Source organism: Argentina silus (genome assembly GCF_951799395.1).
Source record: "Argentina silus genome assembly, chromosome: 19".
Lineage (NCBI taxonomy): Eukaryota > Metazoa > Chordata > Actinopteri > Argentiniformes > Argentinidae > Argentina > Argentina silus.
The window spans coordinates 4,813,341-4,834,165 of NC_139673.1; the positions used below are offsets into that span (position 1 = coordinate 4,813,341).

General features: G+C 46.2%; 1 protein-coding gene across 1 annotated transcript in view; it reads right to left on the reverse strand.

The window, feature by feature from the left end:
* Positions 1 to 6,617: 6,617 nt before the first annotated feature.
* chsy1 (chondroitin sulfate synthase 1) overlaps positions 6,618 to 20,825 on the reverse strand; it is a 44,235-nt gene continuing 30,027 nt past the window's right edge. Inside the window, exon 3 of the mRNA XM_083690962.1 lies at positions 6,618 to 9,517. Within this exon, the coding sequence (XP_083547088.1) occupies positions 7,919 to 9,517 (1,599 nt within the window). The 3' untranslated portion in view covers positions 6,618 to 7,918. The remainder of the gene's footprint in view (positions 9,518 to 20,825) is intronic.

Below are 20,825 nucleotides of genomic sequence, written 5' to 3' on the forward strand. Positions count from 1 at the left end.
CACACACACACACATTCTATCGCACACAAAAGGGACGGAGAAGACGAAGACACACACACACACACACACACACACACACACACACACACACACTCTATGACACCCAAGAGGGAGGTAGAAGATCCACACACAAAGGCGGATGGACTCATTCATACACACACACACACAAACACTCATTCATACAAATGCACACACACACACACACACACACACACACTCATTCATAAAGACAGAGGGAATAAGGAGAAGAGACACACGCTAAGAGGGAGAAGAGAAGAGAAGAAGCCCCCTTCCCCCTCCACCACACACACACACACACACACACACACACACACACACACACACACACACTCAAGTAGACACACACTTATCCAGTAATCCAGAATCAGCATGGCCTGGGTTGAACCCGTGTGCTGTGTGGTGCAGCATCCCTCCACTTCATGCTATTATCAACAGATGACAATTACACATTCTCTAAAACACCACTGCCCCAGAGACCAGCCTCTCCTCTCTAAAACACCACTGCCCCAGAGACCAGCCTCTCTTCTCTAACCCACCACTGCCCCAGAGACCAGCCTCTCCTCTCCTCTCTAACCCACCACAGCCCCAGAGACCAGCCTCTCCTCTCCTCTCTAACCCACCACTGCCCCAGAGACCAGCCTCTCCTCGCTAACCCACCACTGCCCCAGAGACCAGCCTCTCCTCTCTAACCCACCACTGCCCCAGAGACCAGCCTCTCCTCGCTAACCCACCACAGCCCCAGAGACCAGCCTCTCCTCTCTAACCCACCACTGCCCCAGAGACCAGCCTCTCTTCTCTTCTCTAACCCACCACAGCCCCAGAGACCAGCCTCTCCTCTCCTCTCTAACCCACCACTGCCCCAGAGACCAGCCTCTCCTCTCTAACCCACCACTGCCCCAGAGACCAGCCTCTCCTCTCTAACCCACCACTGCCCCAGAGACCAGCCTCTCCTCTCTAACCCACCACTGCCCCAGAGACCAGCCTCTCCTCTCTAACCCACCACTGCCCCAGAGACCAGCCTCTCCTCTCTAACCCACCACAGCCCCAGAGACCAGCCTCTCCTCTCTAACCCACCACTGCCCCAGAGACCAGCCTCTCCTCTCTAACCCACCACAGCCCCAGAGACCAGCCTCTCCTCTCTAACCCACCACTGCCCCAGAGACCAGCCTCTCTTTTCTTCTTTAACCCATTACCCCAAAGCACAGGGATGAATCTACCCACGGTAACCGGAGAGCTTGAGAGCTCCAGCCCATTCACCCCACACACAGATAAGTGGCCATTTCCCAGGCCAGCCAAGCTCTCTCCCTCGCTGTCTGTCCATCTCCATCTCCATCTCCATCTCCATCTCTTCTACATACCCTGACTCACTCTTGACTCAGGAGCACTTACATAAGATAAAGAGTCATGACATTCCCTATTCAGTCCACATTATCATGGATAACACTCCTGGTCTGCTGTAACTAGTAGAGGGCGTTTTTCAGATATATCCACATAATGGTGTAAAAGAATGAGTATGTTTTGTTCATAATCTGATGATCAATCAAACATTATTATATATACCACATGTTGTGCAAAGAATGTAATGCAATGCTCTTTACAAGAAACAAAAACACAAACAAAACAAAACACTGGAGAGATGATATTACTCTCTGTGCGTACTCCGAAGATAAATTGTAGCATCCACACATTTGACAGACAGCTCAGTGGGAATACTGATACTTCCCCACCCCGACTGTAAGACAACGTAAACAGTGAATCTCTACTATCACTGATAATTCATTCCACGTTTCCCCCCCCGACTGGGGAGGAATAAGATCAGCACAAGTTTACTTTACGATTTCATGCGTAGATTACAGTAACATGCACGAACGCGGAGCATAACCCTCAACTTTACGAGGCTTGGCTTGTCATCCCGCTCGCCTCTCTCCTTCTCTTGTTCTCGCTCCCTCTCTCTCCACATCTGTTCTCGGCGAGGGGAGCGGAGCTTTGATCCAGCTCCTCCGTGGATAGTTGAGGACCTCCCAGAGCTGTGCAGGGGAGACGCCTGTCAGTCAGCCTCAAGCCAGAGCAGAGGAGGGAGAGGTGCAGGAGACCACTACAAAGTAGGATTTCGCCAACTGTTTGCTCCCTTGTTTTGTGAAGATTTTAAAAATGACTACAGTCTCAATCAAGCCAGAATGTTCATAATGGGGCAATTCATCATAGTAGATTTTCAAATGACACATAGCAGAGCAACATCACGTACATCATGTATACATTGAGTGAGCCTTTATTTGACATCTGTGTGTTAAGCAGGTACTTACTTACAAAGGACTGGGGGGTACAAGCATTATTACCTGGTAATTGCATCATTAATTACACCTGCTTGTTCTTTTACATTCACGGACTCAAGCGCCAATATGTGCCATTTAGTACCAGGTAGTTACCAATGGTGTGGAATTTATTCAGGTAAGTACCAGAATGTACCCCTTGTAACACATACGTAGTTACCAAATAGTTTCTTCGTAAATACTGGGTGAATACCTGATGAAACAGGGCTGTCAAATAGCGGCTTACCAAACATTTTGTTGTCATGAAACTAGTATTAATGGAGGACAATGCACCACTCAGCACCTCCAGGCCAGCTACGTCCATCGCATGAGGCATTGCACAGCAGTTTGATAGTGGGGGATCAGAGCGGGGGAACAGGGGGGTTTATAAAATAAACAACACCTTAGCATTCCCCCCACAGGCTGGGACAATGCCTCTGTTGTTCACCAGGGTTGCATGCTGTTTAATGTCTCAGGGAGATTTGGCTTACTCAGGAGGAAAGCCTCCCCAGGACGCTGACCGCCTGCCTGCCTCCCAAAAAGATTTTGTGTGTGTGTGTGTGTGTGTCTGTGTGTGTGTGTGTGTGTTTGTTAGAGCTTGTGTATTGTGCAGTATGTGATGTGTGTCATAAGCAGTTCCAGGCAACACACACACATATACACACACACACACACACACGGTCGTCATCCATTACGTGCTCTTAGGTCCCCCCCACCCCTACCCCGGGTGTGTTTGTAATGGGTGGCAGTTTCACAACAGCACATTTACTTGGTTAGTTGGACACACATTGGTTTGGTTTGGTTTGAAAACAAAGCAGGCATACAATATTAACATGATTAAAGCAATCTGTCTGAAAAGACCATTGTGCTCCTCTCAACCGTCGAGAGGCATTGTTTTCTAGTCTTATTTGAATAAAAGAGTTTCAAGGAATAATTAGAGCTTTGCCAATAATTAGTTTTTCGATGCTAAAAAAAGTTTCATAATCAAATGGATTTGTGATAAGACATTCAGCCTAGTCAAGGGAGGATATAGATCTTGTTTGAGGAAATAAGTTAATATACACAGCTTATCTTCCGCCCATCTTCCGCCCAAGACCCATCTCTTCAGGCTACATCTTAACTGTCCCTCCTAAAGACCTCTTTTTTTGTGACTGCCAATAGCCAATAGATATTGTGACTGCCAATAGCCCCTGGTCCTACCATAGATTACTTTTTCTTATGATGACTGATGGATTCACTTACTTAAACAAATGCAATTGTTGTAAGTCGCTTTGGATAAAGCCAAAGATGCCAAAAAATGTAAATGTTATCTATCTTAGCACAATAAACAGAACATCAAAAAAAATTTTTATAATCTTTTCAAAGTCTGTAACATGTTCAACATTCTCATTTTATCCTGCTGTGATTTGGCCTTATCATAAAATAGCCTCAATGTTTGTAAAACATTGTCAGTACATTTTTACTTGTTTACAATTGTCTCAGCCATGGCTCTCATTTTCTGTGATGTGGACATGCTATTGCTCCCATGATGGCGACTGCCACAGATGCTGTCATCTCATGTGTCGTAACATCCCGGCTCCTCTCCCCGGTCAGATCAATCTGAGGACAATCTGGAGTGTCAAAACCATGTGGGCCACAGATGATGGCACAGGGCAGAACAGTGTTGTCTCTAACGCAGAGGAACCGGGATTGGGAGAACGTAACAAAGACGATTAGCTCAGTGCTCGTACCCTGGGGAGGATGTGGAGGGCATGTTTCGACAGATTGGTGCAAGATTAGGGCACCTTCACAGTCCACAATAGCCCCCAAACACACCCAGATCCCTGCAGGAAACCTCCCAAATTGTTTCCAGTTCAAGTTTGCCCCTGAGGAATGGCAGCCGTTACACCCTAATCAAAATAACATGTGGCCAGGCCAGGAGAGCCAGCAGAGCACAACCCAACGGAGGAGGAAGATTGAATTCTATCCCCTTAAGAGTGGAGCAGCTCCAGCCACGTTTCATCTGCCCAGAGGAACAATCCATTCCTTTATTGCCGAGTCATGGCTTTTTTGTTTTGTGTTTTCTCTCTCTCTCTTTGTGCAGAAACAATAGACACTTGTGGAATACTTTGCAGGGAACAGTCTATTAAGTCAATATCCGTGACTGATGTGGAACGGCTGGTCCTGGGTCCCCTGTGCTGGGGACCAGGAGCAGAGTGGAACAGAGAGCAGAGGAGTGCGGTTAGCTCTGAATAACCGAGCACAGCGTGTCGTCCTCTGGTTGGAACATTACGCAACGTGGACCTGTCACTCCCTCTCTCAAAGATGGTTGGCTATGGGCTATGTGCTGAGAGAGAGAGAGAGAGAGAGAGAGAGAGAGAGAGAGAGAGAGAGAGAGAGGGGTTGGGGGGGAGAGTGAGAGAAAAGGGGAGAGAGAGAGAGAGAGGGGGGGGAGGTGGGGGGGAGGAGAGAAAAGGGTAGGGAGAGAGAGAGAGGGGGGGGGTAATGAGAGAGAGTGAGAGAAAGGGGTAGGGGGGGAGAGAGAGAGAGAGAGAGAGAAAGGGGTAGGGGGGGGGAGAGAGAGAGAGAGAGCGCACCTCCTTGCCTTTACCATTAGGGGTAACAACACAAAACTGACCTCAGTTCAGTGTCCCTACTTCCGTCTGTCTTGACAGTGAAACTGAGACTACTTGGCTGATGCAGGCTGCAGGATCCTCCTACAGGGCCAGTAAGATAAGGCCCTATGCAAATGCCAGGATAAGTCAATATTGTGCTTTTGTGTCTGCTCTGGGGCCATAAAGACCACAGGGGGAGGGTCGAAAGAGCCCAGCCGTGTCTAAGCCCTGCATACATACACGGAAAGAACTCCACACACATCTCAGGCATGAATCAGACGCGCGCACACACACACACACACACACACACACACACACACACACACACACACAAAAGGCATGTCACCCAGGCATGTCTTAGGCCTACAAACACAGAGACATAGGGACCAAAGGGGCCCCTCTGACATTTCACCTCTCACAAAGACACAAGCCGCCTCCTGAGGAAAATATACAGCTTGAGACTTTCACTACTGGCCCTGAATGTACAGACACATGACCCGAGAGATGCCATGAAAACTCTAGAAAGGCCTAGGAACTCTGGCTGTGGAGGGGCCATTCAGTATACCGATCTTGATGTCTTGATCTTGACTGTAGGTGCAGCTGTACCTTGAGTACAGAGATTCCCCTGTAAAGAAGCTTGCTCTAGACCAGGGGTGCCCACACTTTTTCGGCTTGCGAGCTACTTTCAAAATGACCAGGTCAAAATTGATCTACCTACATTAAATATAAAAATATATATTGCGAAATACATACATGCGAATGCATGGTGACACGTGACCCGTAGAAGAGAAGCGATCTCAGACTGGCCGCATTGCACTTCACACTGGCTCAATTGCCTCGTACCGTGCTGAAGCACAAATGTCCGTCGTAAAAAAAAAAAAATGTTTTAATGTCACGCGATCGACCCGCACTACTCTCGCGAACGACCGGTCGATCGTGATCGTATTGGGCACCCCTGCTCTAGACAGTACTAAGTAGAAGAATATTAGGTACAGTACCTGTTCCTCCCTAAAGTTAATCATATCTAATCCTAAAAGTTCAGTTCCTCTACTACTACTAATACTGTACTACGAAAAAGCCAGTTACTGAAAACATCTGGGGAGAGTAAAATCACTCACTTGCCACTCAGGAAAAGCTGCCTTTTTGAGACAGTTTCTCTCTGAACAGGACAGAACGCAGCATGCAGTTCTGAGTTCGTCCGTCCCTACGAAGATTTACGTGAGCCAGATGATGCCACAGAGCTGGTTTCTATTAAACCCTGTGAGCCTACCAGATCACATCCAGCCATGGTTAGTAATTTGGTATTGTCCTAGTTTCTGTTGCCTCTCTAGGGCTCTGGACACAAACGATCGTTTTTCCTTGCCACACTCCAGGGCTTACTCTTAAGTTCATGACAACATTTCTACATGGTTGTATATTGCAGGCATTTAGCACCAGTCAGTCTTATTCAGAACAACAATCCTATCTAGTGTCATTTACATGCCAATTTGAGTTTAGTTTTATTCATTCAAGTTGTTATTTATTCAAGCTACAGTACAGTAGCTAACAGCCAATTTAATGATTTAACACTTTGAATGACTTCACCAGAAGATCACATTATTTGGATTGGCAGGAGAAAATTAGTTTGTTTGTGACCAGGCCAATGGACACATACCAAACAAGAAAAACACGACAGCACCAGCGCATTTTGATAAACATTTTTTAATTTTGTATTTCTTAAATATAAAACCTTTCCCAGTTGGACAGGAATGAAAGAACAGAAATATTTTTTTTAAAAAAGCCCCAGAAAGAAAAAACAAAATACTATTGTGGGAGAGCAGTCATTCCTCCTGTTCCAAATGTAGCTGGTTAAATTGATGGCGCCTTCTGCTGTCCTTGAGACGGTGGTAGAGGGACCTTTTAACCACACCCAGGGGGCCTGCTATAGAAGACCTACGGAAGGGACCAGAGGGGACACAGAACTAAATTCTAAGAAATTAGAATTAGTTCCAATTCAATAAGATAACACCGACTTCCCCCTCCCCTGATCCTAATTCTGAATCATTACTAATCTACAGGCTTTAAAGTTCCCAGGAGTGCTACCAGAGGCCTGGATCCAGGATAGTGCTCAATCACTCACACTCTCTCTCTCTCTCTCTCTCTCTCCATTCTACAGTACAATTCATGTTTGTTCCTGCAACCCCTAGAGAACAAGACAGACAGACAGACACACACACACACACACACACACACACACACAGATTTCTAAAGCAGACTGTGCAAAAACTCTTTGGTAATCAGATGAGTTTGAGAGAGAGAGAAAAGAACATGGAAAAAAAAAAACTATCCAACAACTGAGATGGTTATACAATCTTTCTAATATACATATTCCAACAGTCAGAACAGAAAATGGAGACTGCAAATTCAATAAATTAGACAGCGGAAGATGAATCGCAGATATTAAATCCAGCAGTTGGGTTCACAGAAGTACATAATGAATGAAAAACTAAAATCAAAAGAAAACAAAAACAGTGTTATTCTGTATTATCAAAAACATAAAAACAAAAACATCACAAACCAAAAAGGAATCAAAATGGCCCTCCATCAAAATTAAGATTGATGAAATGTTTGTTCATATCACCCTCACATTCACAATCAAGAGTACAGTTACCTTTTCGAGCACTGCTGGTCTTTGAATACATCAACATCAATTTGTTCTCAAAACATGAGACAAATAAAATACTTAAGGACCTTGTGGGTGTACTTCACTGAGGTACACAATAATCATATCCCCTAAATCCGCATAGTCTCTATAGATACAGTCAGTTCTGTTTCAGTTCGTTGTTCCTTGTATTTTTTTTGTTTTCTTAAAAAAAGCATATTCCAAAATATATCCATGTAAGTCTTTGTTTCTGTAAAAAATAAATTAGGTAGTTAAAAACACAGCTAAGAAGAAGAGAGGGGGAGCGGCCACCGGGTGGGTCCGGTCCAGTTCTGTTGTGGCCGGGCGTGTTCTCACGCTGTCCTGACCGATCCGTTATTGGGGCTGCTGCCCAGCCGCCGGAAGCCATGGTCGTTCTTCTCGAGCCACAGTTCAGCCAGCTGCTGTGTCGAGCCGTGTGACGAGGCTTTGGAGCCCAGGCACATCTTGTACTGCTTGGGCTCCAGGTTGGGGTCACATATCACTGGGTGGTGGATGTGCACAATCCCAGTGTCCGTGCTTCGGAACAACCTAATCCCTGATTGAATGAATTTGTTAAAGAGGTCCACGTCCTCCAATCCCCAGCCTTGTATGGAGGTGTCAAAGCCGCCAGATCTGGTCAAGTCTCCCTTGTACACACAGACGATGCCAAAGCCATAGTGCCTCCACAGGCCCGTCTTGGAGGTGAAGGCGTAGTGGTTTTCACTGGGGACCTTCCCGGCGTACACCACCTTGGGGTCATACTGGCTGAAGATGATGGGAAAGTAGGCCTGCTCCCCCAGGACCGTGTTCCCCCGACACCTCTTGAGAGAGTCAGCTGTGAAGACCAGGTCCACGTCACAATAGAAAAGCAGCGAGTCGTTGGAGAAGTGTGAGGAGCCCAACATCAGGGCCAGAGCCCGGTTGAAAGACCCCGACACAGGTTTGATTTCCATCTCTGCACGGGGAAACTTCATGTGGTACTCCCTCATTAGCTCCACCTGTTTCACCCTCTCAGTATTGTTGTCTGTGCTGAAGACGAGGACAAGCAGCTTCACGTTCTGTTTGGGGATCAAACATACCCGCTCGAAGTTTGCCATGAAGCGAACAAAGGTGTCGTAGCGTCCCGACAAAGGTACCAGGATGTTGATCTTCTTCTCCTTGGGCTCCTTCTGGTCCTGGCTGGAGCTGGACAGCTTGAAGGGAACGAACATCTTGAGGGAGTTGGAGAGGAAGGAGAGGGAATCAGAGTCCTGGTTGATCCTGCTAGCAAGTGCCCTGGCATCCATCTCCTCTTCTTCTTTGAACTGTATCTGACTAAAGGTCTGCTGCAGGTAGGCATGTCTCCTCACCGGCACGGTCATGGTCTTTCCTTTGTGCTTCTTGTACAACAGCAACAGATCCAACACATACTCTGCCCCATACATGGGGTTAACCCTCCGATAGCCGTACTGGATCTCCTTGAAGTCGATGACGCGCCCCCGCGATTTAGCGTTGGCGTTGATCATCTCCATCACCTGCATGATGATGTCGTCCAAGGCCAGTTTCTGGGAAGCGTCCATGCCCCGGCGGGGGGGCTGTCCGTCAGCGGCAGTGAAAATGTACTTCCCCGTCAGGAACTCCCACTCCAGGACCTCCTCTCTCAGCCGAGGGTGGAAGCGCATGAAGGACGGAGCCATGCCCAGTTGGAGGTCCTCGCGGCTCGGCTCGGCCGCTCCGTACCGGCCCATCTGGACGATCTCGCGGTGGAGCTGGACGGTGCGGTGGCGCAGTTCGGCGATCTTGCGGCTGAGCATGTAGCTGTGCAGGCGGTACTGGTATGGAGGGTTCTTGTTGGGGTGTAGGGTGATGGCACGGTGGATCTTGCTGTTGTGGAGGTCCCTGATGTAACCCTTCTTGTTGGGCTCATAGTTCTCATAGAACAGCTGCTGCATCTGGGGAGAGACAAGAGGGATAGAGGAGTTAGTGACACAATATAATACGTACTGTGTAGACAAACACACACACACACACACACACACACGGTATAGACTAATTTGGGGGGGGGGGGAGATATAATACCCCAAAATATTCTGTGATGTGAAAAATAGCCTTAATATTATGCAGCATAGCATAACTTTCTCACAGTTTCACACACCCCTCTACTTTGTAGGCCCTGCACTGTGCCAATAGGAATATTAGATAGATGCAGGTAGAGTAACTGCAGCCAAACAGAGCTGCTGTTTATCAGATGTCCTGCTGCTAATGCAAAGTCCAAATTATAAAGGGCTCAAGGAGCGCATTGTAGGGAGCTCAGGCGAAGGCTCAAATATTGACGAGGAGAGCCTCTTTGGTGAGTGAGTGTTTACTGCAAACTTGTTGAAGCTTCACAAACCTAATGTTCCCCAAATCACAGGAGGGACGTATGTGTAAACTGTGGGACAGCTGCTAAGGCCCCTATTGGCAGCGACTCAACCATGGTCAAGAAGGAAGGGTCTGTGTTGTTGCCTCCCGATGAACGGAGCATCAGAGAGCCAGAGGTCTATTTGCGAACGACGGTAACGTTCAGAAAGGCCAATTTGGGAGGACAGCTCTGGAATGCAGCCACAAGCCCACTCCCCGGGGAAAGGCGATACACAGAATCGGACAGGACGGGCTCAGAGAGCTGGCCTGAGAGCTCTGGAAAGCGATACCTAAACTAGTGTACGGTCACAGGAACCGACTGAGTAACTCTCTCTCTCTTTGCTTTTCCATCTCTCTGCCCCGCGTTCCTCTGCACCTAGGAGTGGGCAAGCGGCCAACAGAAACAGTCCCTGGTCTGTCATCAATGGAAGTCTTGAGCAAACCCGAGCTTCAGAGTGTGAAGGGTCAGCCATTACATCAGATTCAAGGGCATCGCATGACAGCCTTAAACGTGCATTTATTTAATGCATAGTATGACTTCCTACATTAAACATATGTCATGTACACCGGTGAGGTAGTATCCTAAAACTACGAGAAGGTTGCATGCAGCAGTTAACCCCTTGCATGTTTCATTCACCATTCATGCTCTGAGAGATAAAGGGTGAATAATCAGCCAGTTTGAGCACAACACCAGGGATGCATCTCAATAGTCTAAAAAGTGTCTTCCTCTCCTTGGCTTCCCTGCACGAGCACATACCTGATTTGGATATTTATTTATTTTTTAAATCGGGATCTACTGTCATTTATCCATGTTTCCAGAAAAAGGAAAGGAGACAAGGAGACAAGGAGAGGAGAGACCAGGTCGTGTTGGTCTGAGAAAGCCTACGTCCAGCTGTGAGGCAGCAGCAGTTGTCAGCAGCCAGCCAGCCAGCCAGCCAGCCAGCCAGCCAGCCAGCCAGCCAGCGAGGATGTTTACGTCTCTCTCCCATGGCTTCACAGTCATTACCATCCCTCTAATTACCTGACCTTAACTTCTGCGTCTCCGTCACCAGTTATGACTCATTATAACGATTTTTCACAGTCATTAACCCCGTAACACTGCTGTTCACTGCACTTTCATCTAATCACCCACAATGGCTCATTAAGGAACGAGAGAAAAGATAAATCGTAAGTCACTGCTATGAGTTCAAGCCTCATGTCACTCCCACTTCAAACAGAGCTATTAGATGCAGCATGTGGGTAGCCGTAGGCTTGGTGGTAGAACTTGAACCAAGCCCAGTGTGCATACTCTTTAAAGAGCGCCGCTTTCTCTTTTCCAGCACAACCAACGAGGAAAGAAAGACTAAAAACTATGACATATACTAAATCATATACGAGTGTCGCCTCTGGTACTTGTGCTGGAGATCCAATCTCCCAACATTAAAATGAGAGAACAGAGAGCAGTAATACAGAATTAGTCATACGGATGTCTTATCTGCCCTGTGCAACCAAAATTATCTCCTCAACAAAGTCAACACACGCTACCAATCCATCAAAATAAAGCAAAACAAACAGTTTTATCAAACCAACAACACAGTCAATTACAGCGGACAGAGTTCTCAGTAATGCGGGGGACGCCAAATCAATTAAGTAAATACTCCCATGAGCAAACAAGGAGTCATTGTGAAGCCATTGCATTAATGCAGTGATACAATTGTCCTGCAGGCTCCAGTGCTCCTCAGCCTAAATAAACACATTACCACAGGGACAGAACCCTGCGTCGCGCTGAGATAACGCAAAGAAATACACTCCGGTTAAGTGATGACTCCAGCCTGGCTCTTGTCGGGGCTCGGCGAGGGGTTCCACTGGTCTAACTGGAAGAGTGAGATCTGTGATAATACAGCAGCAGGCTCAGCCAAGGGAAACAACGCCGACTCAATTCACCATTTAACGGAAATTACAGAGGACAAGTTGTCTGCAATCACCATTACGGGTGAAAATAGAACGAGGCTAGCGTATGGAAAAATGTCTCAGGTGTTGGAATGTGGAGGAGAGCGCTGTAGGGCACCTCTGAGGAAAAATGTGGTCCTGCTGTTTGGTTAGTAATAACGGGGGCCAGGAGTTTTTCCCTCATCATGTGATCTCGCCAGGGTATCCTAACCATGGACCCTAAAAGCATGTCTGCATTGATTTTCTTTAACTTCGATGGAAAAGTATAATAAGATCAAAAATAAATAAAATCGGCATATTACACTATTTTCGTGGGTTACGACGTCAATAGGAAAAGAGCCGGGCGACGCTACCAGAGATCATTTCAAAGCGGAGACGATCAAGAAACGAGGAGACCGTCATCTCCGGCACGCGTGTCATAATGGTGTGCATGTGCCAACGTCTAACAGTGCCTAACGTTGTTCACATCTTCACTTCCTCCAAATATCTCTGGTAAAAGCTGCTGTCACCTCCTGGCATGATGTCATGTCCCGGAGTCTTTAACCCTAACCTTTAACGATGACTTTTATAATTCTGTGATTTGTGCATAGGCTGCTTATGTACACTCCGTGTGTGTGTGTGTGTGTGTGTGTGTGTGTATGTATGTATGTATGTATGTATGTATGTATGTGTGTGTGTGCGTGTGTGTGTGCGTGTGAGAGAGATGCAAGAGCTGGGCACAGCCACACACTTTTTCAGTGTGCAGAGGTGCAGCATTAAATTATGGTCCACTGACATTAACGGCCCCCGCTGCTGAGTCAACATGCAGCGCAGCGCGCCGCAGTGCTAGGGCTACCATTCATCAGCAGTAAGGGGTTAGTCGCAGGGGTCTGACTAGGGACAGGACTGAAGATGGAAGGAGAGGAGAAAGGAAGACAAAAGGAGGAGAGGAGACCCAGCTGGCAGATAAGGGAAGAGGAGAACAGCAGAGAGGAGAGGAGAACAGCGGAGCAGAGGAGAAGAGAGGAGAGGAGAGGAGAGGAGAGGAGAGGAGAGAGCTGCACCGGGTACACCGGCTACATTTAATCTGCAGCACAATGCAGGCGCCTGCAACGGGGCGAGCCATGCAAATCTAATTGGAGACGCCATTATGCCCCTGTAATTGGCTCTTTTGTGGCGGAGTGTGTGGTCTGTCCAAACTGATTTTGTCTGCATGTGGGGTCTGTGCCTCACACCTACGGCAGGACCACAATAGGCCTGAAATTGAGATCTCTGAGGGGAATGGCTGTACAACTACAGCTGCATTGTGAGTGCAGATGACTTCATTATTGTTATACTGCAGGGCCCCGAGACTGAATGAGCTGTGTGAGAGACTGCTCAAATCAATAGGCCTTTGACTTTGATCTGTAGGACAGTATACTGGGAGATGGATGCCGTGGGTAGTATCTGTATAGTATCTGGTAGTATCTGTCTTCTATGCCACACACACACACACACACACACACACACACACACACACACACACACAGGCCAATCCATATTTCAAGTCTCAACTCGGTCTCAAATCTCTTAATTTCCGCCTTGAAATTGAGTCATTTTCAATAAGCGATTCATAGGCCCTACACCACAGGAGGAGGAGGTATGAGCTTGGTTTGATCTCACACAAGCTTTATGCCTCTCATACAGAAAATGTGTTAATTACTTCCAAACTAGTACAAATGATGAAGTCTCAGGCTGTAACTTCAGAAGCACTCGTCCACTTATTATAAAACCACTGCTCTACAGTATCCATCTAGCCTAACTATTCAGTAACCAACGATCCGCAGAGTCCTGAGTGGAGCCGTGAGAGAAGCTCATAAGACTAAAACAAGCCAATAGTGCAGCAGTGCAAGGCTGAGGCCCCTGGTCAGGATACTACAGCAGTGGTAGGACAGGATATGAAAGCAGAGCTGAGCAGCAAGCCAAGGCCTACAGAAGGACACTCATCCCGTCTCATCTGAGCCAAGAGACTGGAGGGACACTCACCGAAAACCAACAAAATGTAATACTGTTTTATTAGTGGCCTTGAGTGAGCAAAAAGGACGTCATATTCTACACTTTTTTTCCCAAACTCAAAAGACTTTATTGAGTACAAGACGACACGCTTTCTAGAGGAAGACAAGCCGTCAGGTTTTCCAGGTGATTGCCAGAGGAAATAGGCTAAACTGTGTGTGTGTGTAATGTACCATTACACAGGAGATGCCTGGACATGTGCTGACATGTTACCCTCAGCTCCCTGCAACCCAACACAAACAGTACCAATCTGACATAGCCTGCTACAGGCCTGGAGTGTTGGAGAATGTGAGTACGCAACACCGACTCTCACTTAACTTCCAATGTAAACACTTAAACACTTAGCAGTTGAATGCTCAAGATCACAAACAACTAGTTTCAGGCAAGTTAGGCACACAGTGCACACACACACACACACACACACACACACACACACACACACACACACACTTTCAAAAACTGTGTGTTTTGGTTTAATCAAGTTAACAAGCAGCTGCTGAGGAATTAGCAGGGTGTGCACACCAAACTGATTACACAGGCTGGTACAGTGACAGGCTGGTACAGTGACAGGCTGGTACAGTGCATTTGTGTTTCTATAGGCCTACAGTATGTCTCTTCATCTCTCTCAACAATCCCTCAAACATGTCCCTGTCCCAGTTCTCTACAGTCAACACTTCGTCTCTCATTGTCCCCTTTATATGAGTAGAGGACGCCATATGTGTTTCTCCATGGCCCAGTGCCACCTGCCAGGCTGTGTGATCCCAAGGTTGGTCAGGTAGGTTGGGTTACCCCTTCACCCCTTCCGGGCCCCAGCAGGGACGGAGACACTGGGCCTCTCATCCTCAGCCCTGAGCCCATCTCTCACCCCCTGCTCATAGGACAGACACAGACACGCTCATCTCATGTTAGTTAGTCTGGAGGCCACAGGCCTGAATGGACACCAGTCACTGCTCTGAGGGCTCTGACAGATGCTGCTTGTGTTTTATCCATACGTGTACTGGACAGACAAGGCTGCATTAGGGGAAAGCAGCCTATAGGCAATTCATAACAGAATGAGTTGATTTTTCACTTTAAAACTTATGCCAAAAAAAAAAAGTTGGACAATTCTAACAACTCTAACTGAAAATAAAAAATAAAATGTCACATTCACTTTAAGAACAAAGTTCGGGAACAAATTACCCTAAAATCTCCCTGTTTTTATTGTTTTTTTTAAAGATGTAACTAGGTTTCTCCCAAACTCTGTTAAATATCTACTGCAAATTAAAGTTCAAATATGACTGCAGAACACACACAGAGACACCCAATCTGCTCCTAATTTGCCTGCAAAATGAAAACGTTCTTTATTATCTGCAACCGGTGTGGGAAGGATCCTAAGAATCGGCCTTAGGGACACCACACCATAAGTGTCAGTCTTAATCAAAGATTAATCATTTGATGTTGTTTCTGTAGAAGTGTGCAACCTGTATGTCATCATTCTCAATGGAAATATGCTACATATTTGTGTCTTCATCCCCACTACCCCCCTGTGCAAGTTTCTCTCCTGAAAAAAAAAAAAAAAAAGATAAAAAGAAATCTTCCTTTCTTCTAGCATTGTGACTGCCAATAGCCCCTGGTCCTAGCATAGATTACTTTTTCTCATGATGACTGATGGATAGATGACTCACACTCACTTAGGCAAATTTATTTGTAAGTCGCTTTGGATAAAGGCCTCTGCTAAATGCCATGAATGTAAATGTGTGATTTGCTGGCTTTGCTTTCCCCACTGTACTGAGGATGTTGAGGTGCTTGATGATTGTTTTACTTGGAGCCAAAAGGGTTCCTTAAAGGCTTTTCCCACAGGGACAGCCAAAGAACCATTTCAGGTTCTGTACAACTGCCAATTTCAGTAATTCCGTTGCCGATTTGGTTATTCTATTACCGATTTTGTAACAGAATGGCCAGTTTTAATCACTTATTATTTCATAAGCTAAATTGATATCAATAAAAACACTACAAGTATTTGGTAGGTCAACCTATACTTCTTACTTTTGTTAACTTTCATTATCCTCACTCCTCATGAGGCAGAGAAACTTGAAAATATCTTGTATGGGGATTTTTTGTAACACAATGATCCAGAGACTGGGCAATGACTCTTAAACTTACAGAAGCCAAATCATTTCCTAAAAATGAAATGTGTGTTGATATTAGTTAACTGGGGTCTATACTTGAATATGAATGAGGTTTGATGTTTGATGTTTTTCTGAACCCCTTTAAATACTTCTTCTGGGAGATATATTTTCTTAGACGCTTTTCTATATGTTTGACCAGAAGTCAAAGCCTTTGCTTATCCCTATTTTTATGATGGAAGATGGTTAAGAAATGTATTTATGACTCTTAGCTTTCATCTGACACCCCATTTGATATGCTCTGATGAATTTCAAATTTCGATCGTCATGGGTCATTTTACACAGAACTGCCCCTACACACCCTCAGCAGTTCTAAATCCTCTTGTGGCCATTTAAACGTCCATAGAGTGGCTATATGGGTTTGATAACTGATTGCCTCATCTCAAAGCTCTTTTATTTTTTAATGCATAGCTTAATATAAAAGCACATTTCACAGGCTGTTAAATGCAACATTTCTTTCAACCTCTCATATGATGGGTCAACAAACCCTAACCCAATAATATATAAAAGCTCAAGAAGCGCATGGACAGTCTAATACAAGACAAGCGAAACGAGCCCAGGGTTAGTGGATAGGTTAACAGCCAGGCAACAAGGGGGAGCAAACCCTGATTTACTCCATCACTGGAGAGACCAGGAGCAATCCAGGGAAGACCATGACTGGGGTCTCAATACTCTGACACGGCCTCCTCTTCTCACCTCCTTTCCTTCACGACCACTGAGAGGTAAAAGGACTAGATACATTTCCACCACATTGAGCTGACCTTTCATGTCCTTTCAGATCAGTGGTGAATAATGAGATGAGGAAAGGCGGAAAGGAAGTCAGTCAAGGCTATTGGGAAGGAGCCCGTGTGTGCAGCACAGCACAGCACACCCAAACCCCCTGACATCCATCTTGATAAGGGCCTTGTCACTCAGTGCTGCCATATGAGATCAGCTCTAGTTACCCCAGTGTGCTGAGATCACTAATGAGGGAGGAATCTGAAATACGCCCTGGTTTCTCTCCCAGTGCTGAGGACAGGACAGGCCTGGGTGAAAGACACCAGAAAGGGCCCTTTGTTCCCCTCCGACTCCCCTCCATCCAGATGTCTTCCTTAACCAAGTGCCCCATGTCCCATGAGGAGTCAGAGATGGGGAGGAGGTTACCATGGAATTCCAACACTCCCATTCGATAAATTAAATGTAATTAATATCAACCAAATATGAAGTAATTCCAAAAACGTGACGATTTTAATTGGGGGTAAGTCGAGTGGCACAATGTGAGGGAATGGGCCGTGTTTTATTGTCGTTTGACAGCTTTTTTCCCACCCTATAGTTGAGTAAGCAGGAACGAACATGCTTGGTGACCACAGCCTTGTGGTGTCAATTCACGTTCGACTAACTGCTCTCTCTTCCGAGTCAGCTCCACCACAGCTGACGCAGTTCTCAAGCCAGCAGACAACAGATATAGCAGTTCCCACCTCGCCTCAGGCCACACCGAGACACGCCCAGAACTGACCACTCCCACTCGTGCCACAGGATGTGATGCACGGATGTGCCGAGAGCCAGGACGCAAAGAACCGTGCCAAATCTCACCAACCCCAACTACTGATGACAGGATATTAAGGAATTGTATGAGCCTGGCACACTGAATGCGAGTTGGGACTGCCAACGTTTCAAACGAAGAGTTGCTGATCAAAGAAGTCACAGGCTAAACCTTACTCATCGCAACACAGTTCTGCCAGGCCAAGCCCATTCCTGCGCCCATGCAAGAGCAGACAGGCACCAAGGCCAGATTGTGGTTTGGCAGCTTCTATGCGCTTAGAGGTTAATTAAATATTTAGAAAACCAGACGAAAAAATGTAATCACACCATACCTTATCTGACTTAAGCATCCCACAGAGGCTTTTCGCTTTTATAGAAACGCTGTGATCTACTGTGGCTATGTAAGTACCTCACACAAGGGTACAGTAGGCTAAAACAAACACAAAGTCATAGTGGGGATACATGAGAAATGGATTAATATTAGGCCCTAATGCCTTCTTTCAGAGGATCTTCTATTGATTTGGCTCCTATGGTTATAAAGTCATTTGGTATCCAAACACTGCATTAGAGAGAAGTGTCGCTTGGCTAAAACTTAGGGAGGGTCAAATCGCGGTGGCAAGGCAAGAAAACAAATCAATCACTTATCTTGTTCCACTGCTCCTATCTTGGACATTAAAGTAAATACAATGGAGCGGCTATCTGGATAGATAAGGAGTTGAGGGAAAGGGCCTCATGGCTCAACTCAAGTCGTGAGCTCCATCTCCCAGCTGGGCCACGACAGGCCTGGGTGTCTCCTGATATCATACCCCCTCACGCAGCCCTCCCTCTGGGCAGACCGGCCAGAAATCACTGGGTGACAGGGCGTCTCCTGATAGCTGCCCGATAACATGTCCAAACACACTGGGAGAGGTTTAAAAAAGCATCAATGTACAATGGACCAAAAATAAGCTCATCATCGCTATCTGGAGAGGAGAGGGCCTATTTCTGAGCTCCCTCGAGGGCAGAGGAACGTGCAGGTCACCTTACACTAAATCAACCCATTTGCAGATGCATAGAATTCCAAATGCAGTGTAGTTTTACAGGCTTATACAGTCCGAAAATGATAACCCCTGTATAAAAAGAGCCTTTGTCTCGGTGTAATTATGTCTCAAAACGCTCACTTATCCTTTAATAAAGTCAGAATCGGTCCTAGTAGCAGAGTGCTGAAAGCAGCCCTCTAAAAGCCTAGTGTTGAATTTCTAACCTTGGCACCGAAGCCCCAGACAAAGCATCGCTAACTGTGAGAGAACGGCTAGAAAGTCTAAACGAGCTGAAGAAGAAAAAAATGCAATTGGAAAGTCTGGATCAAGAAAAGAAAAGAAAAAACCCATAGGAAATTCCATATGGACCTGATCCTATAGACTAAGCATGGAGTATGGCCAAGTGCCTGGGTACAGTAGCTACAGAACCTGTGCCGGCCACTACGGGTCATAATTCCCCAGAATGCCTCAGTGTCCTGCCCGTGCCTGTTGGGCATGTGTCAGCACCAAGCAGGAACTCATAAATCAGCAAGGGAGCTTATGTATCTCTCACGTTCTCAGAAAGACAGACCGAGCTCCAACCATGAATATCTCCCAAGAGGTTTAAATGATCCATTCTCTCAAGTGAACAGATGTACAGTACATTTACAGTCCCCTCCACAAGTGTTGGAAAGAGAAAGCATTGGGTCTTCTTTTAGCTCTATCCTCCAACAGTTTGAATCTGAAATCAATTACGTAGTAGATATTTTCTGCTTTAATTCAATGCTTTCTTTTTTCAGATTGCTTTCACCATTTAGAAATTACAAACCTTTTTAGATATACATACATACATACCCCCTACACCTTGTCTGCTCAAGAACAAGCAAATGCCTCCAAATTGGATGGCATTTCATCATACAGTGAGACAATGACCCCAAACATACTGCCATTGAAACTAGGGATTTTTTCAGAGCTAAAAGCAGAACATTCTTTTTCTACTGTAACTATACAAACCATGCCATTTATCACAACAGTAGCTGAACAATAGTTTCTCCTTCAGCCCAGAACTGAATCTAAAAGCTTCAAGCTGGCACTTGGGTAACTGGGTTCACTGATAGTGTGTCACCACCAGGCAGATGTTTGTGAGGAAGTCTGATGTTGGTCGGTGCTGTAGGGTATCGCTGGGAGACTGCAAGCTGCCAAAGAAACTGTACTGTTCTGTTCTGGGAGGGAACAGGGAGGGAGGGAGGGAGACAGTGAGTCTGACCTTCCTTGGCATTTCCCTCAGGAGGGAAGCAACACACTGCATGCATCGCCCAGAGCCCGAGTTCATAACGTTTCAGAGCAACACAATCTTATCTACAGCAAGCAAAACTAAAGGGAGATGATAGTAGCCATCCAACCTCAACAGCAGCGTTGCCCGGGTGATCAGTCTGCACTCAACATTCCTATTGGGCCGTAGCTCAAACCTGGGCTGTGGCAAAAAAAAACAACTGATTTTCTTGCTTTAGGTGGGTCATCATGGCCACTACAGGGAGACAATACCAGGCACCATGTATCTGCAGTAGCCTACACCAAGCCATGGAATAATACCAACCATCCTGCCAAAATAATCAAAATTAATTGATCAGTAATCAGCAATTAAGGAGGAGGAGAAAGGGCGAGGGCCGTCATGAATTAATGTATGGCTGTTTTGCAAGTTACATGATATAGTGTTTGAGAAATATTTGCAGATGCCCTGCTATGAAACTCACGCAAGGTGCACAAGGAGAGGCATAGCCTACATGAAAATGTCTTGTTCATAGACTCCGGAGATTACAAAAACACATTTTATTATGTGACATTGGTCACAGACAGGGTTGCACAGTGTGAATATCATATTACTCATTGAGATAGTTCAAATGTATCCACTGTGAATTGACTTAGAGCCATCATGACACACAAGAGGCTCAATTCACTCTCTGATCAATGCATGCTTTCAAAATAGGATGGCTTGAAGAATCAAAAACATGGCAACGGCTTTCATTTTGCTGTTCAAAAATAACATTTCAAAAATATCTGCTCTAAGAAAAGCCTACAGATGAACCTCATTGAGTGCTAGGTCAATGGGTTTTAAAGCCCGGGCTCTGCTGTATAACTTGTGCCACACCCCGACCCTGGGCTGGGCTGGGCTGGGCTGGGCTCGGCTCACAGATCTGTCAGACGCTGTGGCTCCT